This window comes from Malaya genurostris, chromosome 1 (assembly GCF_030247185.1).
Source record: "Malaya genurostris strain Urasoe2022 chromosome 1, Malgen_1.1, whole genome shotgun sequence".
Classification (NCBI taxonomy): domain Eukaryota; kingdom Metazoa; phylum Arthropoda; class Insecta; order Diptera; family Culicidae; genus Malaya; species Malaya genurostris.
Genome location: NC_080570.1, coordinates 96,538,235 through 96,565,736, shown reverse-complemented (window position 1 = coordinate 96,565,736; position 27,502 = coordinate 96,538,235). Strand labels below are relative to the sequence as shown.

The 27,502-nt window shown below is 37.5% G+C and overlaps 1 protein-coding gene across 2 annotated transcripts; it reads left to right on the top strand.

The window, feature by feature from the left end:
* On the top strand, positions 1–27,019 carry LOC131425175 (NIF3-like protein 1). 2 transcript variants are annotated; one of them, XM_058586826.1, is made up of 4 exons: positions 1–78; positions 143–367; positions 25,308–25,813; positions 25,874–27,018. In XM_058586826.1, the coding sequence occupies exons 2-4, from the start codon at positions 171–173 to the stop codon at positions 26,062–26,064; spliced, it is 894 nt and encodes a 297-aa protein (XP_058442809.1). In that variant the 5' UTR covers positions 1–78; positions 143–170; the 3' UTR covers positions 26,065–27,018. The 2 variants fall into 2 exon arrangements, with proteins under 2 accessions (XP_058442809.1, XP_058442810.1); XM_058586827.1 differs by lacking the exon at positions 1–78 and having other exon boundaries at positions 143–163; positions 229–367; positions 25,874–27,019.
* Positions 27,020–27,502: the final 483 nt, after the last annotated feature.

Below are 27,502 nucleotides of genomic sequence, written 5' to 3'. Positions count from 1 at the left end.
TGGGTAATATTTGTTTTGACAGCACCGGATGTTTTGCAAAGAAAAACAAGCTTTCGAACATAAACAATCAATGAGATCGTAGGGCAATTTTATATTTATCTGATGTAATTCGTACTAGTAAATCGAGTTTATTTATTTTTAGAATGCTGATTTCATTCAAGGAGTAATATATGTTTAATAAATACAAAACGAGTACATATTTATCTAGTTTATATCATTTCAAAAAAGCGCAAACAGCTTCTATCGTTCGAAAAATGTCGGGTGCAGCACTTGCAGTAGTAGTGGAGAAATTGAATGAATTTGCCCCCGAGATATTAGCTGAAAAATGGGATAATGTAGGTTTACTGATCGAGCCGTATACCAAGAGGTTAGTTAAATATAATTCTAATAATTGAAGATGAAATGACCCGCTAGTGTTAAAACGTTCGCTTTTCGGAATACACAGTAAAAATGGAAACGACTATATGTTAAGCGGCCCTTATACGATCATTGAAAGTGTGTTTTTCTGGGATAACACCAAATGTAGTCGTTTGACGCATTTCTAAGAAATTCGGAATCAAAAAAATTCTATTGCGTCGCGGATTTCCAAAATTACGCGGTCTCAAATCCATTTTCCAAAAAAAAGGCGGGTGGGTAATATCAGAGACATAACTGGATGTCGTGAATACGAAAAAACTGACACGCTGTAGTTTATTTTTATTGAAGTTATGAAGTTCGAAAATACCAGATTCTTCTCGAAATTTCAGTACGAGACAATTGCAATGGCCTGGTCTGAAATGTATCGACGATCTTCGGTATGCAAGAGTAATTGTAATACTAATAATGATAATAATAATAATAATAATATTAATATTAATAATAATATATTAATAATAATAATAATATATTAATAATAATAATAATAATAATAATAACAATAATAATAATAATAATAATAACACAGATTAATCTGTATATATACCGATTTATTAATTTTTAGTTGGTTTGACGTAAAGCCGCCATAACTAAGTTCAGTTTTGCAATGACTGAGCGGAAACATATATTGGAGAAGCCAAATGAATGAAAAACTAACAGAAAAGATGATTTATTGGAAAAAGATACGCTCAGAGACAGGACTCGAACCTGCGTTCTTATGCATTCCGTGCATACGCGCTACCATTTCGTCACTCTGAATATATATATATATATATATATATATATATATATATATATATATATATATATATATATATATATATATATATATATATATATATATATATATATATATATATATATATATATGTTTAAATAAAATACAGATTAACTTGTATTTATGGCAACCCTGTTTCGCATGGCATATTTTCACACGACCCCATACTAGTAAGCAGCCCTTACACGTGACAATATTATTGTCAATCCAAAGTATTGTCAATACTGTCAATCCAATTGACTTGGTAACTTGAGTCCGCATTTTTCGAGAAAATCAAGCGTTTGGAGCTTCAAATATTGCAAATGAATATTAAAATATCGAGAGAAGAGATTATTGCACATATTTAACAGTTTCTCTCTGGAGAGAAAGTATTGTTGGATTGATGAGCAGTTTTGATTTTTTTGACAATATTTTCGTCAATCCAATGAAGTCTCAAAAGTATTGTCAATACTCCTTGTATTGACAATAATATTGAAGTCCCAAAAGTATTGTCAATACTCCTTGTATTGACAATAATATTGTCTCGTGTAAGGGTCGCTGTATAAAGATGTGTTCAACATCATCACTTTCGCTTTCGCATTGCCGTTCGAAATTGAATGTGTTAGTGACGGTACAAATTATTCTAATTTCCATCTTGATGAATCTTTTGGTAGGAAATATTGAGATCTGAGATGGTTCTCGTGTGTGTCTTGTTTCGGTAACAATTGCTCAAAAAATGGTAGGAAAGCGACAAAATTCAACTAGTTCTTTAGGATGATCTTTAGCACTGAAAAGTGCTTTGAATTGTCTGAAAAGTACTGAAAAGTGCTTTGAATGGCCCTTGCTAGACTTTTTGGCTGCCTTTCTACCGGTTTTCGGTGTCATCGTGCTGGCGGTGTCTCGTGCGTTCAGAGCAGCTGCTTTAACTTAAATGACGTTATTTCTCACATCACATTTAATTTTATATCTGCTACTGGCAGCGGTGTACGGACAGCCCCTTTGCCAAAATTTCTTTTCCTGTTCGCAAAACGGGAAACAGTGAATGTACTATTGAAAAACTTCAAAGTTGTAGCAATACGCGTTCAAGTTGAAAATTTTCGATTCTATTGGTAGTTAGGTTATATAAATCCTTCCACAGATCACTGAGCTATGAACTTTCAAAATACGAGAAAGGCAAACGCGCCTTACGAATTATCCTCTTTGATACTCGGTTATACCAAAAATTTCAGAAAAGTTTAATTTTGAACTATTTGAGATTATGTCACACAACTGAAAATTTTATCATAAAATTGTGATCATATTTCCGATGGCATGTAGCAAGAATTGTGTTGATTCATTTGATACAACAGGAGATATTCACGATCAAAAACTCTCTCAGAGGGTAAATTTTGGAAAAGGCGCCCCATAGTAAAGTAAGTCGTATTCACGACAAAATTTTGAGATTACACCACGTGGACGTTTCATGCATTTCTAAGATATTTGATATGAAAAATTTTTTCTTTAGTTTGAGCGAATTCTATACTTACTTTTAAAAAAGGTAAACAAACACAATAGAAATACATTTAAATCGAATTTTACAAAAAAATTGTAATAGTTGCATTTTTCATGATAGAGTGAATAAAATAACCGCGACGACCGAGGCATACCATGTAAAAAATCAAATGAAACCAAATATTCATAAATTCTACTGACACTATGAATTCTTCCAGGTCGGGGCTCGAACATACGACAACTGGTTTGTAAGACCAGTGCCTTATGCATTGAACCGTCAACCCGGGACAACTCGATGTTCATAAGAATATAAAAACAAACTTTTTTTTTGTTTTCTAATGTTCATAAGAATATTAAAAAAGGGCATTTTACGAGATTCATAATAACTGATCCAGTCCGGGTTTCACGTAACGATTTATTTTGTTGAAATAGTGACAAAAGAAAAATTGGTTTAATATAGCAAATATTGTTGCTTGAAACAACAAAACTTACTTACTCTTACTCTTTCAGTCGTAGACCACGCGGGTCTCTGCTGTGTACAGGAGGTGTCTCCATTCAACTCGACTCATTGCTGTTCGCCGCCAGCCTCGGTAACTACGAAGGGTCCGCAGGTCGTCCTCAATTTGATCGATCCATCTTGCCCGCTGCGCGCCTCTTTTTATACTGGTCGGATCATTATCGAGAATCATTTTAACCGGGTTATTCTCCGACATTCTAACAACATGCCCGGCCCACCGTAACCGCCCGACCTTGGCCGTTTGGACGAGGGTTGGTCCTCCCAGCAACTGGTGCAGTTCATGGTTCATTCGCCTTCTCCACGTACCATCTTCCATCCGCACTCCGCCGAAGATGGTTCGCAACACCTTACGTTCAAAAACACCTAGTGCGCGTTGATCCTCCGCAAGCATTGTCCAGGACTCGTGCCCGTAGAGGATAACCGGTTTAATAACCGTTTTGTAGATAGTTAACTTCGTACGACGGCGAATTTTGCTCGATCGAAGCGTCCTGCGCAGTCCAAAGTAAGCACGATTTCCTAACAATATGCGTCTCTGAATTTCTCTGCTGGTGTCATTATCGGCAATCAACAGTGAGCCCAAGTACACGAGCTCGTCGACCATTTCGATTTCATCACCGCCAATCAGGACTCGTAATGGGTAGCTGATATTATCTTCTCTCGAGCCCCTGCATTTCATGTACGTTTGGCCTCAGCTTTTAGTCCGATGTACGTATCTTCCATCTTCTCAAAGTTGCGTGCTATAATATCAATATCATCAGCGAAACCAAGTAGCTGGACGGACTTTCTGAAAATCGTGCCACTCGTGTCTATCCTCGCTCTTCTTATCACACCCTCCAAAGCAATGTTGAATAGCAGACACGAAAGGCCATCACCTTGCCGTAGCCCTCTGCGAGTTTCGAAGGGACTCGAGTTTATCCCCGATACTCGAACAACGCACATCACTCGATCCATCATAGCCTTGACCAATCGTATCAGTTTGTCCGGGAATCCGTAGCTGTTTTTGTCGTGAATACGACTTACTTTACTATGGGGTGCCTTTTCAAAATTAGCCATATGGAAGAATGGGCAGAACTTAATCGCGAATATCTCGACTTGTATTAATGGTAGCAACAAAATTCTTTCACCATTTCATCAAAAATATGATCAGGAATTTAGGATAATATTTTGAACAGTGTGAGATAACCACAAACAACTCAAAAATTAAGTTTTCTTTTTGAAAACAATGCGGAAAACTCTTTACTTTCGCTTGGGTTTTTCGCGCAAGGACGACGATTTTGAGGTAGTCAGGTACATATCTTCAACTGAATGCTTATAAAAGAGGAACCGTGATGAAAATCGATCATTTCTTTTCGTGCGTTCGATGGAAGCAGACGTCGTGGGAGTTAAACCTTCAACCAGCAGCGACGGAGAGAGCACCTTCTGCGTGGTTAAAATTAAAACCTCAAACGCTCAGGTCGCAACTCTCATTCGCTTGCTGGCTATCAAGGCGAGAAGACTGCCATCGCGGGAGTTAAACCATCAACCAGCAGCGACGGAGAGAGCACCTTCTGCGTGGTTAAAACCTCAAACGCTTAGGTCGCAACACTTATTTGCTTTTCGGTAGTCGTAACGGGGAAGTTCAAGTTCAGATTTTAGTTCCGGAATATAGGTTTAGAATTCAGAGCCTGCGTGCTGTAACTGGATTCTGGAACTGTATTTCGGAACTGAAATTGAAAGAATTGAAACTGGATTCTGAGTCTGTTATTGGTTCTAAATTTAGTTCTCGAACTCAGGGTCCGGTTCTTTATTTTTTATTGCGGAAATTTACTTTACTGTACTCTATACAACCCATTCGGGTAATCATGGCGAAAAATCGTCTTTTAGTTTCAGAGCTTAGTTCCGGAATATGGGTTTAGAATTCAGAGTCTGCGTGCTGAATTAACTCAACTCGTCACTCTACATCACGAACGCTTTCATAAAAAGTTCTTTTCAGAGCCACCATTATTTTATTATAAAGAACTATATTGCTTATTTCATAATATTTGCATTTCAGAATGTTTAATGTAACTAATCTGTAATTTAGTCTAAGCGCATCGTTTAAATTTCTAGTAATGAAAGAGGGGAAAGTTGCACAACTCAAACAATCGATCAACTACCAATTCGAATTCGGAAGTATAAATAAAGCGTGTCATATTTGTATTCACGACATCCAGTTATGTCCCTGACATTACACACCTGTAGGGTTGTGAATACCTTCCTAAATATATCTAGACATTCGTTGGAAGCAAACTAGTCACAACAATACACCCCTGGAAATAATACGAGGTAGTGTGATGTTTTGTACTCATGGCAATGTGTTGTTTGTATCCATGGCGAAACCACGCTTATTATTATTTAATCGTAGTGAGCGCTCAACGAACTAACTCGTCCTCTTTCTTCTTTGGTCGCTTGAACAGGTAATACGCATTATCAAATTGTCTTAGCTTGGCTGGGTGATTCCAGACTCACAATAAAAGAAAACTCACAACACCCGTACTTTTTTTTATTCACGATTGAAAAAACAGCTCTGGTTTATGAGAAATATAATTGATACGGTTCTTTTGAACAATAAATTTGGTTGTATCATTGCACAAATAGGACAACAGATAAAATGAATAAATTTTGTTCTTAACATATAGATAAAGCAGAATTGAATCAACATAGATATTGTCAATAAAATCAAGTCTGCTTTTGTTGATACGCAATATATTGATGAATTATTTCAACAATAAAATCAGCTGGAACAATTTTGTTTTTGGTTTGACCAGACCAAAATATTTATTCACATTGAACAGATTTGATGTTGAAGAGAGAGAATGGTTTAAAACAATCATATTATAGCTTGAAATTAACACGAATCAGATTTAAAAAAAGGCGGGTGAGTAATGTCAGAGACATAACTGGATGTCATGAATACGAAAAAACTGACACGCTCCCATCACTTTTCCGAATATCAGTTAGTTGATTGATTGTATGAATTGTGCAAGCTTTCCTCTTTTTCACTAATAGAATTTGAAGCGATACACCTACATTAAAGTACAGATTAGTTACATTAAACAGCTACTATTCTACAACTATATATTCCAAACTTGAAACAATTCCTTTTTAATTTGCTAATATAGGAAGCTAGGTACGACAAATTTGTAGTTTATTTTTATTGAAGCTATGAAGTTCGAAGATATCTGATTCTTCTCGAAATTTCAGTACGAGACAATTGCAATGGCCTGGTCTGAAATGTATCTACAATCTTCGGTATGCAAGAGTGATTCTAATAATAATGATAGTAATAATAATAATACAGATTAATCTGTATATATGGCAACCCTATCTCGCATGGCATATTTTCACACGACCCCATACTAGTATAAAGATGTGTTCAACAACATCACTTTCGCTTTCGCATTGCCGTTCGTAATTGAATGTGTTAGTGACGGTACAAATCTGCTTTTCTACCTGTTTTCAGAGCCATCGTTCTGACGGTGTCTCGTACGTACAGAGTAGCTGCTTTAACTTAAGGCCATCGTCCAAGTACCATGCGCGCGGGTGGTTTTAGGAAATTTTCGATGGAAATTTCGAAAAATTTGCCAAAACCAAAAACATACAGACCTTTGAAATACATTTATCTATCTACAGGGTGAAAATGGCTGGAAAATTCGGAGGATTTTCCGAGTCTTATCAAAAATAGCTCTGAAAAATGAGAGTTTTTGTGATCTTTCACAATTATCTGGAAAAATAAAGCGATGACATAAACTTTTTTTTTCAAATAAGCTTTATTATGGATACACAGATTACATTCGGACACATTTTTGGAAAACCTTTTCACGCTTTTCATAGAAAATCCACGAATTTCAAAAATTTCCACGAAATCGGTTATATGAAATTCGTTGATTTTCCATGAAAAGCGTGAAAAGGTTTTCCAAAAATGTGTCCGAATGTGATCCTTGTTGCCAGCATGAGGTTTTTTTTGAAAAAAAAATTTCATTCCATCGAATTATTTTTTCAAATAATTGTGAAAAATTACAAAAAAAGCTCATTTTTTCAGCGCTATTTTTGATAAGACTCGTAAAATCCTCCGAATTTTCCAGTCATTTTCACCCTGTAGATAGATAAAAGTATTTCAAAGGTCTGTATGGTTTTGGTTTTGTCAAATTTTTCGAAATTTCCATCGCAAATTTCCTAAAACCACCCGCGCGCATGGTACTTGGACGATGGCCTTAAATGACGCTATTTCTCACATCACATTTCCTTTTATACGTGCTAGTGGTAGCACGGTAGGACGTCCCCTTTGTTAGAATTCCTTTCCTATACGCAGAACGGGAAACAGTGAAACGATATAAAAGAGAGAGTTAGCAGAGCGGCAGCCAATAATACTGAATGGGTCGTCGAGCTGTTAACAGCATATTGTGGAGGAACAATTAAGGGCAAGGTAAAGTCCCGCTCAAACCGTGCTGGTCTGAAGTGCCCAGTTGGCGGCAGAATCCATCGTTTGCCTCGGAAGGGGAACTACGCCGAGCGTGTCAGTGCTGGTGCATCGGTCTATCTGGCGGCAGTGATGGAGTACTTGGTTGCCGAAGTGTTGGAGTTGACCGGTAACGCTGCCCATGACAACGAAAATCATCCCTCGCCATCTGCAGCTGGCCATCCGTTGAAAATCCCGTCCTTTTCAGGATGACCACATCACTGTGATAAAGAAATATTTAGAATTGCTTTAAGTTTAGCCAGTTCTGATACGCCTGGAAAGTAGAATGCGCAAATCAAATGGAAACACTTGTTCTAACAATTTTTGTTTTCGGCCGCATACTAAAGTACTCGCGACAAAAATACATATGGATCTGTGGCAACTCTGTTTCGCACGGCATATTTGTAAACTAGTATAAAGATGTGTTCAAAATCATCACTTTCGCTTTCGCATTGCCGTTCGTAATTGAATGTGTTAGTGACGGTGCAAATTATTTTAACTCCCATCTTGATGAATCTTTTGGTAGGAAATATTGAGATCTGAGATGGTTCTCGTGTGTGTCTTGTTTCGGTAATGGGCCTTGCTGGACTTTTTGGCTGCCTTTTTCGGTGTCATTGTGCTGACGGTTTCTCGTGCATTCATATCGGGAAACAATGAGACGACAGGTCCTCGATGTTGCTGTCGTGTGTCTTGTTTCGGGAAGAGTTGCTCAGCAAATGGTAGGAAAAATGAACCATTCAACTTTTATATGGATGCTCTTGTATAGATACAGACATCTCGCGTTCTGATTGGCTGGTGCTGTCATGGGTTAAATCAAACAGGTTTTTCAATAGTGTACTATTGAAAAACTTCAATATTGTTGTAATACACGTTCAAGTTGAAGATTTTCGATTCTATTGGTAGTTAGATTATATAAATCCTTCTACAGATCACTGAGCTATGAGCTTTCAAAATACGAGAAAGGCAAACGCGCCTTATGAATTATCTTTTTTGATACTCGTTTATACCAAACATTTCAGAAAAGTTTAATTGTGAACTATTTAAGAATATGTCACACAACTGAAAGTTTTATCATAAAATTGTGATCATATTTCCGATGTCATGTAGCAAGAATTATGTTGATTCGTTAGATATAACAGGAGATATTCACGATCAAAACCTTATCACTCTCTCAGAGGGTAAATTTTGAAAAGGCGCCCCATAGTAAAGTAAGTCGTATTCACGACAAAACCTACTAACTGATTTGTTATTTAAAACAAACTCCATTTCTCTGCGTGAAATATTCGAAATGCGCCATATTTTTACTGACAGTTCAACCATTAGAGCAAATTCAGCAGTTGCACGATTCATATGGGTGGTCTATAATATAACTGAAACTGAAAAAAACGTATCCCCAGCAAGCCGTTTTAGTTTTATTTATTCGAACAGTTCTACTGTCAAATTTAAAACTGGTATACGCTGCCGTTCTATTTTTTCTTTATTTGAAACAGATAAAATGCTGCTGGGGTTGCCAGTTTATTTTGTTATAATTTCTAGATTAAAATTTTAAAACTGACATAAATTCTGCATCTAGAACTAGAACACTTCTGGACATGTCCTTAACACTCATTATTTAAATGCTGTATACTCCGGTCTGTTGCTCTCTCTCAAACATTAACAGTCAATCTCGACTATAAGATTTCGCTGTCTATCACTACTCATCTGTCTCACTCTAATTTTTGCTCTACTGTCTTACATATTCGCTGCTTGCAATATTTCAGTGCTCAAATAATTCGAATTGAAATTACTAAAAAAATGCATTCCTATGTCTCGTTTTGTGTTTTAGTGTAGAGTAGCCGTTTTTCAACCAACTATTATAAATGTTACCCCATACTTAACGAAAAATATTTGTAGTCGTTGTAAGTACATTTTGTGAAATTATTGTATTTTGTGGAAAAAAGGCGGGTGTGTAATGTCAGAGACATAACTGGATGTCGTGAATACGAAAACAACTGACATGTTCCTTAACACTTCCGAATATCAATTGTATGAATTATGCAAGCATTCCCCTTTTTCACATTTTTCGCAAAAACAAAGAAAGCTTCACTTGATCTCGATTACTGTGAATTTCACACAGCGAAAAGTGCACAAATCTAAGCAAACTGTTCTTGATTTGCAGTAAACTGAGGATATTTCCCCACGATTTGCAAACAACAAATCCTAATAGTTCTTTAGAAAACTTTTAGAGCCATTAGAACGGCTGATATTGTGCAATGCTCTCCACCGTTGTTTTTTCCCAATGCTAATGACTGGCAGCTGTGACGTAATCGCTCTTGTCGAAAGCGAAACTAGCTATGCAAACGACACAAAACACATCTGCTCGCAGTAGCGATACAATCCAAACTGATTCAAGTTTTGTTGAGAGGCTTGTTTCTACCTGATTTCGTTTGTAGCTTTTTCACTAATGGCCGGTCCTAACGGCTATAAAAATAGCCGCATACAGAATTTTAATGTCGATTATTTCATTTCGGATTTGCATATTTTATTTAAAGAAACTATCAATATGCTGTAGGGATTCGTTTCCAGCATTCAGAAGAGTCAAATTGCGTAATTCTCTACGACAATAAACTCTGGAACATTTTTCGCAAAAAAAGGCTTCACTTGATCTCGATTACTGTGAATTTCACACAGCGAAAAGTGCACAAATCTAAGCAAGCTGTTCTCGATTTGCCGTAAACTGAGGATATTTCCCTACGATTTGCGAACAACAAATCCTAATAGTTCTTTAGAAAACTTTTAGAGCCATTAGAACGTCTGATCTTGTGCAATGCTCTCCACCGTTGTTTTTTTCCCAATGCTAATGACTGGCAGCTGTGACGTAATCGCTCTTGTCGAAAGCGTGCAGACGACACAAAACACATCTGCTCGCAGGGGCGATAGAATCCAAACTGATTGAATTTTTGTTAAGAGATTTCCTTTTATGTGATTTCGTTTATAGCTTTTTCACTAATGGGCGGTCCTAACGGCTATAAAAATAGCCGCATACAGAATTTTATTGTCGATTATTTCATTTCGGATTTGCATAATTTATTGAAAGAAACTATCAATATGTTGTAGGGATTCGTTTCTAGCATTCAGAAGATTAAAATTGCGTAATTCTCTACGACATTGAACTCTAAAACATTTTTTGCAAAAAAAGGCTTCACTTGATCTCGATTACTGTGAATTTCACACAGCGAAAAGTGCACAAATCTAAGCAAGCTGTTCTTGATTTGCCGTAAACTGAGGATATTTCTCTACGATTTGCGAACAACAAATCCTAATAGTTCTTTAGAAAACTTTTAGAGCCATTAGAACGGCTGATCTTGTGCAATGCTCTCCACCGTTGTTTTTTTCCCAATGCTAATGACTGGCAGCTGTGACGTAATCGCTCTTGTCGAAAGCGTGCAGACGACACAAAACACATCTGCTCGCAGGGGCGATAGAATCCAAACTGATTGAATTTTTGTTAAGAGATTTCCTTTTATGTGATTTCGTTTGTAGCTTTTTCACTAATGGGCGGTCCTAACGGCTATAAAAATAGCCGCATACAGAATTTTATTGTCGATTATTTCATTTCGGATTTGCATAATTTATTGAAAGAAACTATCAATATGCTGTAGGGATTTGTTTCTAGCATTCAGAAGATTAAAATTGCGTAATTCTCTACGACATTGAACTCTAAAACATTTTTTGCAAAAAAAGGCTTCACTTGATCTCGATTACTGTGAATTTCACACAGCGAAAAGTGCACAAATCTAAGCAAGCTGTTCTTGATTTGCCGTAAACTGAGGATATTTCCCTACGATTTGCGAACAACAAATCCTAATTGTTCTTTAGAAAACTTTTAGAGTCATTAGAACGGCTGATCTTGTGCAATGCTCTCCACCGTTGTTTTTTCCCAATGCTAATGACTGGCAGCTGTGACGTAATCGCTCTTGTCGAAAGCGTGCAGACGACACAAAACACATCTGCTCGCAGGGGCGATAGAATCCAAACTGATTGAATTTTTGTTAAGAGATTTCCTTTTATGTGATTTCGTTTATAGTTTTTTCACTAATGGGCGGTCCTAACGGCTATAAAAATAGCCGCATACAGAATTTTATTGTCGATTATTTCATTTCGGATTTGCATAATTTATTGAAAGAAACTATCAATATGCTGTAGGGATTCGTTTCTAGCATTCAGAAGATTAAAATTGCGTAATTCTCTACGACATTGAACTCTAAAACATTTTTTGCAAAAAAAGGCTTCACTTGATCTCGATTACTGTGAATTTCACACAGCGAAAAGTGCACAAATCTAAGTCGGCATGTCACAAGAATTATGTTGATTCATTAGATACAACAATAGATATTCACGATCAAAAACTTATCACTCTCTCAGAGGGTAAATTTTGAAAAGGCACGCCATAGTAAAGTAAGTCGTATTCACGACAAAAATGGGTTGTATAGAGGTACAGTAAAGTAAATTCCGCATAATTCTTTAGGAGTATTATTATGGTTTTAAGAAGAACCGAATAGAAGTCTGGAATAGAGAACTGGACCCTGAGTTCAAGACCTAAATTAAGATCCAATAACAGACTCAGAATCCAGTTTCAGTCGCTGCTGGTTCTCGCCTCGATGACCAGCAAGCGAATGAGAGATGCGACCTGAGCGTTTGAGATTTTAACCGAGCAGAAGGTGACTTCTCCGTCGCTGCTGGTTGATGATTCCACTCCCACGACGTCTGCTTCCATCGAACGCACGAAAAGAAATGATTGATTTTCGCATTTTTTTTTTGCATAAATATCTGTTTATTAATCTTATTTTTGTGTATTACATCAACATTTTACAGTACAAGTGTTTTGACCCTTTGGCCTTTCATCTTTGTTGTTCATACGATTCGTTATTAATATTAGGTGTTTTAGTTACTCTTGTTTTACATACTAATGTTTAATCATAATATTTATTTTAATTATTAATAAAATATCTACCTACTTATAACTATCCCTAACCTAATACGTACAAATTTTTAATTATTTGTATTTCAGAGATTGAGCACCTGTCTTCAAATTTCGTGCAGTATTGTTCGAATTTTTGTTCTAGTATATCCAGGGAGGCCATCTCATGTACTTCACTAGTCCTTGTCCAAGGGGGTAGATTTAGAATCATCTTTAAGATCTTACTTTGAATGCGCTGGAGCCTAAGTTTGTGTGTTCGTGCACAGCCCCGCCAAACAGGGACTGCGTATTCAATTGCGGGGTAGATGATTTGTTTATAGACAGCCATCTGATTCTTCAGGCATAGTTTAGATGTTCTACAAATCAGCGGATACAGAGACCTAATGAGTATGCTGCATTTTTGAACGATTTTGTCAACATGTGACCTGAATATCATATGTCTGTCAAAGGTGAATCCTAGATAGATAACTTCATCGGACCATTGAATGACCTCATCACCGAATCGTATTCTGCATTCGTCTGATGGAACAAGTTTTGGAGATCTTGAATGTGGAAACAAGATGACCTGAGTTTTTGCTGCATTGATCACAATTTTCCAGCTTGTAAAATATTCCGTTAAAACGTCCAGACCTGTCTGTAGTTTATTCTTCAGAGCATTAATGACACGACCTTTGTAAAGAATGGCAGTATCATCAGCAAATTGTGACAGAACACCACCACCTGGAAGAGGTGGGATGTCTGATGTGAAAATGTTGTATAGAATGGGACCTAGGATACTTCCCTGGGGTACACCAGCAGGAATAGTAAATCTTTCTGAAAGTGCATTATTCAGAGAAACTCGGAATGCTCTATCTGCAAGATAATTTTTGATAATTTTAATAAGATACATGGGAAAATTATACCGATGCAGTTTAAATACCAGTCCATCGTGCCACACATTATCGAATGCATTTTCAATATCCAATATTGTCATGGCAGTCGTTTTGGACACTGATTTGTTATGCTGGATGACGTTGTTAACCCTTGTGAGTTGGTGGATGGTGGATCTTCCTTTCCGGAACCCAAATTGTTCTTCCAGAAATATATCCTGTTCATCTGCGAAAGCAAGAATTCGCCTTTGTATTGACTTTTCAAACAGCTTGGATAGGGCAGAGAGTAAGCTGATGGGCCGATAGCTCTTGGAAAAGGAAGGATCTTTCCCCGGTTTCTGGGATAACTTTAGCTAACTTCCACATTGAAGGGAAGTAACCAAGCTCCCAGCACCTGTTAAAAATTTTAGCTAAAAAGACAAATGAGCGAATACTCAAATGTTTCAGCTCAATGTTGAATGTGTTGTCGAAACCGGGGGCCTTCATATTTTTGGATTTTTTCACAAAAGCCATCAGCTCATTCGCATTGACTCTACTTTCCTCAGGGATCAAGCTGTCTGATTGGTCAACCTCAGCTACGCTATCAGCAACGGCTCTTTCATGTGGACTAACAATGTTGAGTCCTAAATTGTGAGAACACACAAACTGCTGGCCTAGCGCATTTCCCTTCTCTACTGGTGTGATTAAAGGTATTCCTTCAGCTGCGTCCTGGGGTGACATCAGAGGAGGAATAGGCTTCGGTTTTTTCTTAAGCACCTTCGTTAAGGACCAGAAGGGCTTTGAATGTGGGAGAATTTCTCGAAGCTTTTGCTGGAAGTTCCTGTTGCGAAGCTCAGATATCCGTTCCTGGATTATCCTAGTTAAGTTGTTATAAGTAGTCTTCCTATCTAGGATGCCAGTTCGTTGATACTGCCTCCGGTAAATATTCCGAAGTCGGATGAGTTTCTTGGTGACACTGTCGATTTGAAGAGAGGAACTCGGCATATGTTGTACTGGAACCGTCCTATCACGAGCGACTGTGATTGAATGCTGGAAGGAAGATAGGGCTGCATCGATTTCCATCGGGGAATCAAGTGGCAGATCGATATTAATAAGTTTATCGGCGATTTGTTGAAATTGGACCCAATCGGTGCGATAATAGTTCCTCCGAGGTTGAATAGGCACTGTTTCTGGTGAAGATCCCAACGTCAATATTACTGGAAAGTGATCAGAAGAGAGCTCGTTGAAGACAGCCGGAGAGCTGTCTATGGCGATGTTGCTGATGAATATATCCAAAATGGAATGAACTCCCGATCTGGAAAGTCGCGTTGGTTGATCCGGAGCGAAGATGTTGTATTGTCCAGCTTCGTAATCTTCGGCAAGTACGAATCCGTTTCGATTCTGTCTTCTGTTTCCCCACAGCTCATGCCGTGCGTTCAGGTCCCCAGCAATGATGAATTTGTTCTATCGTCGAGTGAGCATAGCCAGATCTCGCTTCAATGATGCACACGTACCATCTCGAAGATTGGTCTGTTTGGGGCAGTACGCTGCAATGATGATGATGGGTCCCATCGTCGTTGTAATCTCAATTCCGATGGCTTCTATGAGTTGCAATTTAAAGGCTGACAGAAGCCTGTGCTGAATGGATCGTTTAACGGCAATGGCAACTCCCCCTCCTCTGGTAGTTGTCCTGTCGAACCTGTGAATCCTGTAATTTGAAATAAAAATAGAAATTTCAGGTTTAAGATGAGTTTCAGTTAAAATAGCAATATCGGCATTCCTCTCTTGAAGAAAGTCGGACAATTCAGCAGTTTTGCTCCTGAGTGAGCAAGCATTCCAATTTACTATAACCAACTCATTATATTGCATATTCGATGATGAATTTGCCTAAGGCGTTGATTTGATCTAACCGCGTTCTGCAGTTTCGTAGTTTTGTTGTCATTGTTTCAAAAATGACGATCAGTTGTTCAGCAGAGAATAAATCACCAGAGTCATCCTTTGCTTGTGGTTGATTATTGCCCCATCCAGGAGGGATTCTTGAGGAAGATTCTTTTTGAGATCCAGCGGCTGAAGTCTTTGGATTGCTGCGAGGAAGTGGCGACAAATTCGGAATATCCCTCTTCGGTGGGAGCCGTGGGAAATTAATTTCATCCTTCTGTGGAACATTCTTGTGCGTTGATTGTTTACGGGATGCCTGTTGTCGAATTTTTGTGAACTCAGCACGTTTTGGACACGATTTGCTAGTAGATGGATGGTCGCCATCACAGTTCACACATTTTACAGCGATGTCATCTAGTAGGCAATCGTTGGTATTGTGTGGTTCGGCACATTTCCCGCACCGACTTTTCATGTGGCAATTCCTCGCTCCATGGCCGTAGTTCAAACAGTTCGTGCACTGTGTGACATCCCGATGTACCGGTTTATACTTTTGCCATTCGATGATTATGTGAAATAACGATTTAATCGTTTTCAGTTGACTCATGGTGATGGAGCCCTTCTCCAGATGAATCAGGTACAGTTGATCTCTAAACTTTTTGTCCGTATTATGTCGCTTCATTTTGAACACCATCAAAGGCTTTAGTCCTGCCTCCGACAGTGCCTGCTTTAGTTCGGCTTCCATCATGTCGGGTAGTCCTCGAAGTACAACCTTCATAGGTTTGTTGGTGGCAATATCGTGTGTGAAGTATTCCGCTTTTGTCTGCTTCAGATAACATTCCACTCCTTTGTAGTGGTTCAAAGCCGGAACAGTTATTTTGTAGCCTTCAGTACATAAACGGATTGTTGCCTGTAGTCCTTTGCTGATCAGTGTGTTGAAATCCGAGCGTAGAGTTGGTGGGAAGCCCTTCAGGTAGAAAGGTGGCATTTTTTCCTTCTTCGGCAGTTCCTCTTCGACATCAACTGGCAGATCAGCATATTGGTTTTTACCCAGCAAACGGTCGTTTACCTGTACATCACTTGGCTTCAGACGCTTAGCATCCTTTGGATCCTTCTCGGATCTATGGCGGTTTTTACCCATAGCTTGGGTAGGTAGACAACTGCGAATAAAAAATAAAACAAAATCGAAATTAGTCGTAGTAGGTTATTCGTCTATCCACATCGAGTGTTAGATGACGAATGGATGATTGATTTTCGACCACGGTTCCCCTTTTATACGCATTCAGTTGAAGATATGTGCCTGACTACCTCAAAATCGTCGTCCTTGCGCGAAAAACCCAAGCGAAAGTAAAGAGTTTTGCGCGTTGTTTTCAAATTTTAAGAAAACTTAATTTTTGAGTTGTTTGTGGTTATCGCACACTGTTCAAAATATTATCCTGAATTCCTGATCATATTTTTGATGAAATGGTGAAAGAATTATGTTGCTACCAATAATACAAGTCGAGATATTCACGATTAAGTTCTGCCCATTCTTCCATATGGCTAATTTTGAAAAGGCGCCCCATAGTAAAGTAAGTCGTATTCACGACAAAAATTGTGACTAAATAATACAGGGTCCGCCATGTAACTGTTTTTTTAAAACATGCAATAAAACACAAACGGCTCATCCCATTTCAATTTTTTTTTCATATTAAAGTACAATCCTTCCGGTTAATTGAGGAATATAATTTCATTCAAATGGCTGCCTCGGCTGGCCTTGCAGTACGCCATACGGTCGGTCCAGTTTTTAGTACATTTTCGATTGTATGCAGCTTTATTTCAGCTATGGCTGCACGAATCCTTCAAGGCTTGAATTGTCTCTGACTTGTCCACATAACACTTATCTTTGACAGCCCCCCAAAGATAATAGTCTAACGGCGTCAATTTCGACTGATAATTCGATCTTCGAAGACTGTGCGCAGAAGATCGATCGTAGCGTTGGCTGTGTGGCACGGAGCGCCGTCTTGTTGGAACCAAATGGTGTCCAAGTCTGCCTCTTCAAGTAACGGGAAGAACCAATCGCTAATTGACCAAAAAGCCATCTCTTTATTTGAGATAAAACAGGCTTTTTTACACTTCCCATGTTTGGGGCACTTGCTACACTCCCTCTACCTTAGAATATTCTTATATGTCCCCGGTAAATGACCAATTACGTTATGATTAAACCGGGGTGAAATAAAGTAACATTAATAATAATAATAACCTTATAATATATTTTGATGTAAAAGAAGTATCTTTGCTCGTCGAGTAAATTTTACATTGAACTCTCCTTTTTTAGTGAACCTTACGTCAGCTTTTCACCATAATTAGCTATATAAGCACCTCTAAGTAGTGTAGAAAGTATCTGTTCTCGTCAAAAAGTATCGATTAACAACTTTGGTACATGCGCCAAACTTCGTAACAATTCGTTTAGTTGTTTCGTAGTTATGCTGAAACTTACATACACTCGGTTTCGTTGGCAGATAAAGATTATTGTTCCCTTAGTTCTTTGAATTTTCCGGCAAAATAGAATCAGATCTTCTAAAATTATTTAAAAAAATTTGCGTTTCATTCAATTTAACAATAGCAATACTATCTAACACGTCCTTGAAATGTGTGCCTCTTTTTTGTTTTACAAAAAATGGAAGATGATGGTAGGACAATTAAGTCTTATTCAGGAGTGTTCTAATTCTAGATGCAGAATTTATCTCAATTTTAAAATTTAAATCTAGAAATTATAACAAAATAAACTGGCAGCCCCAGCAGCGTTTTATCTGTGTTTCAAATATAGAAAAAATAGAACGGCAATGTATACCAGTTTTAAATTTGACAGTAGAACTGGTTGAATAAATAAAACTAAAACGGATTGCTGCACACTTAAAACCATTTCTTGAGCTCGGCATAATAAAATGCCGAAACTGATCAGCAACACGTAAATTTGCTGATTGCTCATCAATCAATACGCATGTTTCTGAACTTCGTTAAATGCATTCACTGATATTTCGGTAAAATGCTTCACTTTGCCGAAATTTGGCATAATTGCTTGCTGAATTTATCAGTAAACAACAGATATGCCGACATCAGCAGAGACGTTTGCCGAGATTTCGGAATATGCACTAGCTGTTGCCGAGATTCAGCACGACAGCTGTCATTTATTGCCGCGTTACATTTTCGCTTCGCATTGTGCGATTATTTTCTATTGAATTTTTTCGAGTGAAAAAATGGATAATCTTCGAAGAAGCGTGGAACCGTGTGGAAAGCGTCCTCGAGACAAAACTTTGGGGGATATGCGAAAAAATAACCCAATGCATGGAATAATTCAATAGATCAAAGTAAGTTTATTCTTTGAACAATCCGTATATGCATCATTAAATATTGAACATTTTTGTAAGCCGAAAATCAATGCATATTTTTATTTTCATATTTCCAGCTCGACTCAAGGTGGCCGCATCTGGAAACGCCGCTTTTTATTTATGCTACATGTTTTCAGGTAGGCTTTAAGCACTACTGGCAACCAATTTGTAAGCCTCCTTTAAGTGTTAATAAAATGAATTTTTTATCCTGAATGGCGTGTTTATAATGTTGAGAAAATACAAAATTAATTGACTAGATTTTTAATTACTGATGATTCGGTAATTTATTTTTTTCATTTTTTCGTTTTATTGGATTGCCGAATATTCAGTGAACGTTTCACTGAGCAAACAGTAAATCTTATGCTGACGATTTCGGCAATATTTAACGTTTGTCAAATTTTAGGGTGCCGAGACGCTCAGTAATTTTATTTTTGCCGAGATGATTGCTGATTACTCGGCTGTGCGAATCTCGGCATTTTTTTGCCGAGACTCAGCTAAAAAAATTAAGTGTGTGGGGATACGTTTGTTTCAGTTTCATTTACATTATAAATAACCCATGTGAATCTTGCATCTGCTGAATTTGCTGTTAAGATACATTTTCAACACATTTTACCTGACGCGCCATCTAAGTTTCATTATTTAAACCTTTCTTAGGATGATGATTGAATTTTACACGGGCTCCTATGAGAAACTCATATAATTTCAATTATATTGTAGAATTTTAGGATCTTTTACAAGAACTGTTCATTTGAAAATCTAAGAAAACAATTTTTCATTTTGCCTTTCTCATGTAGAAAGGCTATGCAATCTTTGGGAAAATCGACTTTTTAACCGAGGCCCGGAGGGCCGAATGTCATTCACCATTCGACTCAGCTCGACGAACTGAACAAATGTCTGCCTGTGTGTGTGTATGTGTCCGTCCGTGTGTGTGTATGTAACAAAAATATGAACTCACTTTTCTCAGAGATGGCTGAACCGATTTTCACAAACAAAGATTCAAATGAAAGGTCTCACAGTCCCATAGCCTGCTATTGAATTTCATTCCGATTCGACTTCCGGTACCAAAAAAATGAAAAAATATGCACTAACTTCTTTCAGAGATGGCTGAACCGATGTTCACAAACTAAGATTTAAATAAAAGGTATTATGGTCCCATAGCTTGCTATTGAATTTCATTTGAATGTGACTTCCGGTTTCGGAGTTATATGGTAATATGTGAAAATTTGAGAAAAAGTTTACGCTCAGTTATCTCTAGAACAACTCAACCGATTTTCGCAAACTAAGATTCAAATGAAAGGTCTTATAATATCCTAATAATTTGTAGAACATTATATCTGGATCCTACTTCTGGTTCCGGAACTAAAGTGTGGTAAGTGGAAAATTGCCAAATTTGTTAGTATTTTTCCACGAACGATGGTTAAAAACAGGTACAATTCCCATGAAACTGTCTGATAAATTTTTCTAGTTTGCAGAGCTTGTTAGTTTGTGGGCATGAAAACTTAATTCGGCACTACTGGTCCCTTTTTTTCCTGTTCCGAGAGCACCGAAAGTGGAGAAGAAAAACTCCTAAAACTAAATTCACTTCGATTTCTCTGCAATGTTTGAACCGATTTTCACAAATCTTGATTTGAATTAAAGTTCATACTGTCTTTAAAGCTAGCCAAATCGTTTTTCACAAACTTGTAGGTTCAAAGGAAAAGTCTTACAGTTTCATATGGAATTCTTTAATACTAAATAAATACTTCTTTCGGTTCCGAAACTACAGGTTAAGCAGGATTTGTAGAGTTTGTGAGATTAGGTCCGAACAAATTTTCCTATTTCTCTTCAATAAACAGTTGTTTTTGCGAATTTCACGGTTATAGTTATGATGTAATGAGTAATATGTGAAAGGCATCATTACACCACTAGGTGGATTAAAATAGGTTTTTTTGTGTAATCATTTTTTATTTTATTATATGATATGTAGACAAATATCGAGATCCGGAGTTTGTTTCGGTTCGTTTGAGGTTATTTTGAACGCTAGAGGAATAAATCAAAAGGCGATATTGTGATGAGAAATAGTGTTTTTTCTCATCATAATATCACATATCTCGATGAACATTAGAAAAGGTCCCAAGTGCAAGTGACAGTTTCTCTTGGTTTACTTTCTCTTTGAATTATTACGGCAAATTCCAGTAATTTCCAACAAATTCTACAGTGCATATCGAAAGTTGATGGTTTTTGCTATAATCCTATGTGAAGTGTTAGATGGAAAGATTGCTGATTGAACCGTTATACTCGAAAGAGAAAGTATACAAAGAGAAACTGTCATTTGCACTTAGGACCTTTTCTCGTGTTTGTCTTCATATTTGGTTCCGTTTACGCATCTGTATGGTCCTTCAATAAAGATTTCATTATGTACGGACAAAAACTGGAACTGGAACTGAAATTTTTCATCATTTGAAACAGAATCTCGCGGGGTGCATAAATAACAGAGGTGGAAAATGACTTTCCTCACATTAAAATTAACTTCGCTTGAACAAATGACGTTGTAAATAAGTTATAAATGAGTTTACAAGTGGAAATTGGATTTCCGATGTATTTTGACATATAAACTTGCAATCATTATCCTCTTCTTCTTCTTCTTTTCTTGTTGGCGTCAACTAACTTGAGATGACGCCGAATTGATGGCACAGCAACTAAGGCTATATTGCCAGTTAATTTTCGTTTATAGTCCAGTGGACTTTCTTTTCACTTGACTACAAGCGAAAATCTCGCTGTGATGCTGCGTCGAATCGTCAAAGTGCGGCTGAAAATCCTTTCTTTCTTGCGAAATACTCGAATTTTCGCCGGACTAACACGATGCAACATGCTCACCCGTTGAGAGTTTCACCGGAAGAATCATCATCCTCGCACACGTACGCCTCTAGCTGTGAAACACAACGTTAGATCGCCCATAACAACCATAGTCCAATCCACGTGCGAATGTGTTGGTGTGGCTATTCTCAGCAGGTTAAATGCTAGAGTATGTCGAAATAACCCAGTGAATTTTGTCGAGCCGCATCGTGCCAATTATTGAAGACATATATGCAATAAAAAACATAAAAATCGTTCATGAAACTCTATATCACGTAATGGAACTGTCTTGTACTTGGTTCATTAGTTCAAAGCTTACGAAATTCTATATGCATTTTTCGCAGTGTATGATTATGAGTCAAAAATGTTTTACCTCAGTGTAAAATTGAACCCACAACAAACTTTAGCGGCCCTTACACGAGTCATTAAAAATGTCATTACTAAAAAATAATATCATTTTAATGAACCTGTTATGGTGCAGTAATGACGAAATTTCTATCAAATTTAAAATACATCATTACTTAGTCATCATTAAAAATGACAAAAATAATGCTCGTGTAAGGGCCGTTTTTGACTTCGGCTCGCACACATTCTAATTTCGTATATGAATAGATCTGCGCACTCTGCATCGTTGTGAGTAACAGAGACGTCAAATTGCTAAATGTCACTTTGTTCAGTGCTGCCAGTATTTTGACAATTGCTTCTTGTGTGCTTCTCCACACAAACAATTTGACTTCTAGCTTCTTTATTAGAGACATGTGCTATCCTTTCACTCGTATGAAGAGCCTATCTCTAAGTTTTAATAAATATCTGTGCATGTCGAAAAATGTCGATTTTCGCAAAATTTGAAACATTTTGCCTCAAATTCCCCCTGTTATCAAAAACTTGCTACACAACCCACAACAACAGCCTCCGGTATCGATACGTAGACCGCCGCGGTGGATGTTCCTAAGAATTTAGTGCACATTGACACATTTTTTTTTACTCCCGATATGATTGTTGCCGCAGCGAAGAAGTTCTCGGCCGGACCAGATGACATACCTGCAGTGGTGTACAGTCATTGCGCTTCTGTTTTAGCCGATCCTTTGTGCACTATATTTAACAAATCATTTAAGCTAGGTATTTTTCCGATGACTTGGAAGCCGTCTTTCATGTTTCCTGTATAGAAGAGCGGTGATCGTACAAATGTTAGAAATTATCGAGGCATAACCAATTTATCAGCTGCATCTAAGCTATTTGAAATAATTGTGAGCACTGAGATACTTTTTCGTACTAAAAATTACATCTCTATCGATCAGCATGGATTTATGGCATGTCGTGCAGTCAGCACGAATCTCTTAGATTTCACTTGCACTTGTTTTTCGAGTTTGGAGAACAGAGTACAAATTGATGCAGTATACACTAATCTGAAAGCAGCTTTCGACCGAATTGTCCACCGAATTCTCTTGTGCAACACAAAAGTTTACTGACTGGCTACGCTCTTACATAACAGTTCGGCTGAAAAGTTCGTATCGTTTAATAGAAACACACATTTTTTTGCCAAAATTCGTTTTTATTATTCAACATAATTGCCATCAGAGGCGATACAGCGATTATAGCGATCTTCCAACTTTTCGATACCATTTTTGTAGTACGGTTTGTCCTTTGCCTCAAAATAGGCCTCAGTTTCAGCGATTACCTCTTCATTGCTTCTAAATTTTTCACCAGCGAGCATTCTCTTGAGGTCTGAGAACAGGAAAAAGTCACTGGGGGCCAAATCTGGAGAATACGGTGGATGAGGGAGCAATTCGAAGCCCAATTCGTTCAATTTCAGCATGGTTTTCATCGACTTGTGACATTGTGATTGTGAGCTCACGCGGCACCCATTTTGCACAAAGCTTTCTCATATCCAAATATTCGTGAATAATATGTCCAACACGTTCCTTTGATATCTTTAGGGTGTCAGCTATCTCGATCAACTTCACTTTACGGTCATTGAAAATCATTTTGTGAATTTTTTTCACGTTTTCATCGGTAACAGCCTCTTTTGGACGTCCACTGCGTTCATCGTCTTCGGTGCTCATATGACCAGTACGAAATTTTGCAAACCACTTACGAATTGTTGCTTCGCCCGGTGCAGAGTCTGGATAACACTCATTAAGCCATTTTTTGGTATCGGCGGCACTTTTTTTCATCAAAAAGTAGTGTTTCATCAACACACGAAATTCCTTTTTTCCATTTTTTTCACAATAACAAAAGTAGTTTCACTCAAAATGCAATATCTCACAAACTAATAATCAGACAGCTGTCAAATTTATACACGTATCTTTTGAAGGTTGGTACTAACTGAAAATGGTATGGATTTAATTCTAGTGGCGCCCTCTCATAGAAACGATACGAACTTTTCAGCCGATCTGTTATGTGGTAGAGTCCTCCGAATTAAGTTGGGCTATCATCTCCGTTCTCAAATTTATCAGGAGTTCCTCAAGGCAGCCGAATGGGTCCACTTTTGTTTTTGCTGTTCTTCAACGATGCTGTTTCGGTGCACGGAGTTGGCTGCAGATTAGTACACACTTAATTTCGTTCGGTAATTCTTGCATCTTTTGACGAGTTTTGAACAGCCGAACTACCGAATATTTCCATTCTACTGATATATCAGCACAAATGAACATTTGTTGACAGCAGTACCTCAAAGTACCGCAGTTATAAAACGTGAATTTTACCGATAAAATCTCCTACCGAGATTTGAACAGCTGAGGTCGGTAATCCAATTTAAGTGTGTATATGCCGATGATTTGAAATTCTTGTAGTTCGCTCTATTGACGACTGCATCCGGCTTCAAAAACTTCTTGATACATTTATCACCTGGTGTCGTAGACACTGGTTGATTGTCAGCAATTTGCATCGTTCATCTATAATTTGCAATTTGCATCGTTCATCTATAATTTCAAAAGCCACACTGGAACTAGATTCTATTGCAAAGATCGGGCAGGAATTCAAAGATCCGCATTGTTTGAAGGCGTTATATCACTGGATTGAGCGCGTTCAGAAACGATTTGTTCGGCTTGCTCTAAGAAACCTTTCCTGGCAGAACCCGCTTGAGCTTCCACCGTACCACGATCGCTGTCGACTGATCGGACTCGACTCGTTGGAACGACGCAGGAAAATACAGCAAGCTACTTACGTGGCAAACGGGGATATCGACTCACCGAAGATTCGCGCAGGACTTACAGCGATCTACAATTTTATGACTTGAATAATACATATTCATTAAGACCAATACATTAAATTGATTCGGAGTTATGTTCGATAATATAAACAATATGAGCTTCTCACAAAACCATGCAAGCTTTGTACAAAACCATGCAAGGGAAAGTTTGCAAAATTTACACAATCAACCAAGTAGTACATGCGTTTACAGATATCCGGATGTGTTGAAAAATATGTCAGTTTTATTCGTATTTACGTCATCCAGTTATGTCTCTGATATTAACCTCCCGCTTTTTTGTTCTTGTTTATGTGCATATAGTAATAGATTGTAGTTATTTACCGAACATATTGCCAACATATTTAATGGAAACTAATCTTATTACTTGTTAGCAGTAGGAAAATTGGCGCCAGGTGTAAAATAGGCCTCGACTCCATCTCCGCCGACAATGATGTTTTGTATAAATGGGATCAATAAGGCGAATAAAAAAGCCCAATAATTGATTCGCCGCCCCCTTTTCCCATTTGTAATTTGCTTTTGTGACCTTATAAAATGTTTACGATGTTTACTTTCAGAAATATCAGAAAAATTTTACTTACTAATGATCTAACGGAAAATGTGATGAGCGAAGCATTGGCGAGAAATGCTGACATGATTATTTCATACCATCCACCAATATTTGCTCCATTGAAGAGGATTACCCAAAAATCGTGGAAGGAGCGAATCGTCTCGATTTGCCTGGAAAACAAAATAGCTCTTTACTCTCCTCATACCAGTTGGGACAGTGTTACCAATGGAGTAAACGACTGGCTCGCTTCATCTTTGCCGTTAGCTAGTGCACAACCTATTTTAGAAAATCTTTCCAACCCTTCCTATGGCGCAGGAAGGATTTGTGTTACACAGGGTGAACTAACACTTGGCGGGGCTCTTAATCGAATAAAGTCGTATACCAACTTGAATGATTTGAAATTAGCTATGGGCGTGAACAGAAATCTAGAGAGTCCTATTCGGACCTTTGCCGTATGTGCTGGGTCTGGTACGAGCGTGCTGAAAGGAGTGAAGGCTGATCTTTATATTACAGGTTAGTGAAGTAAAATTATAACAGACTCATAAAACGCCTATGTGGATAATATAATTACAGGCGAAATGTTTCACCATGATGTACTGGAAGCCATTCATCAGAACATTCATGTTGTTCTTCTTAATCACAGCAATTCAGAACGAGGATATTTACTCGTATTTCGTCAGATACTACTCAACATGTTAAAAGAATATCCGAGTATAAAAATCGACATATCAGAGCATGATATGGATCCACTACAAACATATTGAGTATCGATAAACCACTGAATACATCGGATAATTGCAGAAATTTACCTTTACTATCGCGATGTTACAAAACTGGCATTTATGAACTGTAGTAGTTCCAATATAGTCGATGTCATTTTTTTTCTTATGAATAAATTTAATCACTTCAAAAACGTTTATTAAAATGGAAAAGGTTGGGCGTAGATTTTATTAGTTTGTGTGAAATTATCAATTCGTTAAAGCAAAATTCATTTCAAGAACACTAAAGTGCTAAGTTTGCCCCATCTATTTTTGTATCATTGTTCTTGGTCTGGGTTCAAGAGTTGGGTTTCTCAGAGATTGTATTGCCTTTACATAATGATGAAGGCCAAACCGAACAGAGGCATCTAGGTAACGACGAAGTATTTCACTTTCATCTGTTATAAAATTTCTAGAACACAATTTTCACCATCTATTATCGTGTTTGCTTGATAATTCTGAGACTAACCAGAAACAGTTTGTTATGTCATGATGCTTTCCCTTTGATATATCGCTTACTTCTTCAAAACCGTCGTCTATGGCAGGGAAATCCGATATGCCGGAGACTTTTAGCAGACAAAATAGGACACTGCTCGCTACTAATCAAAATTTCAATCATTTATAATTGATACATCCAAATCAATTCTTAGAAATATTTCCAATCAAATAATGAAATAATATTAATAATTGATACAAAATATACTGAGCTGTAAGTGTTTAAAACCTGACCACATTTTCACGTGTATTTTTCCTTAAGTTTCTAATTTGCATCCCTATATAGAAAATAAAGATGTGTAGTCTGTAGTAAATATTTATAGAGACTGCACTGTGTAATTAAAATCAGCATTAAACCATTTTTCTTTTAGTGAATCAAAGTGTTACCAAAAAAGATTTGTTAAATTAGTGTTAATTCGAAAGTGTGTTTACTTTTACGAGGAGAATGAAGTGTTGTGTTGTACACTGTGGTCGCAATTAAACATATTTTAATAAAATGATTTGAAGTTTCATTTGAAGATAGTAGCATAAAAATCAACCCAGAAAAATCAACAGCAGAAATACGCTCAATTAATTGTTTTGAAACGTTAATAATTTATAAAAATAATCCTATCTTTAAAACATTTTTCACGTTTATTGCAAATCAAAGACCGAGCCTGAAAATGTATATAAAAGATTGGTATTTTTTTTTCTCAGCATAAAAAGTAATTAAAAAATCTGCAAATATGGCAACTGTAACCGATACGTAAACAGGCACCCACCACTTGTACGCGGCGGGCAGATTTCCCCCCAGACGGCTGGCTATGTCTGCCAGCCATTTTTGCCGGAATCCTGCTAGATTTCCTTCTCAATACAAATCAAACATCGATTTAGTGCGGAATCTGATTCTTCGACCAAAAAAAAAAAGGTTTACCCCTATAGAATCCAACACAAAACTGAAAATCGGTAT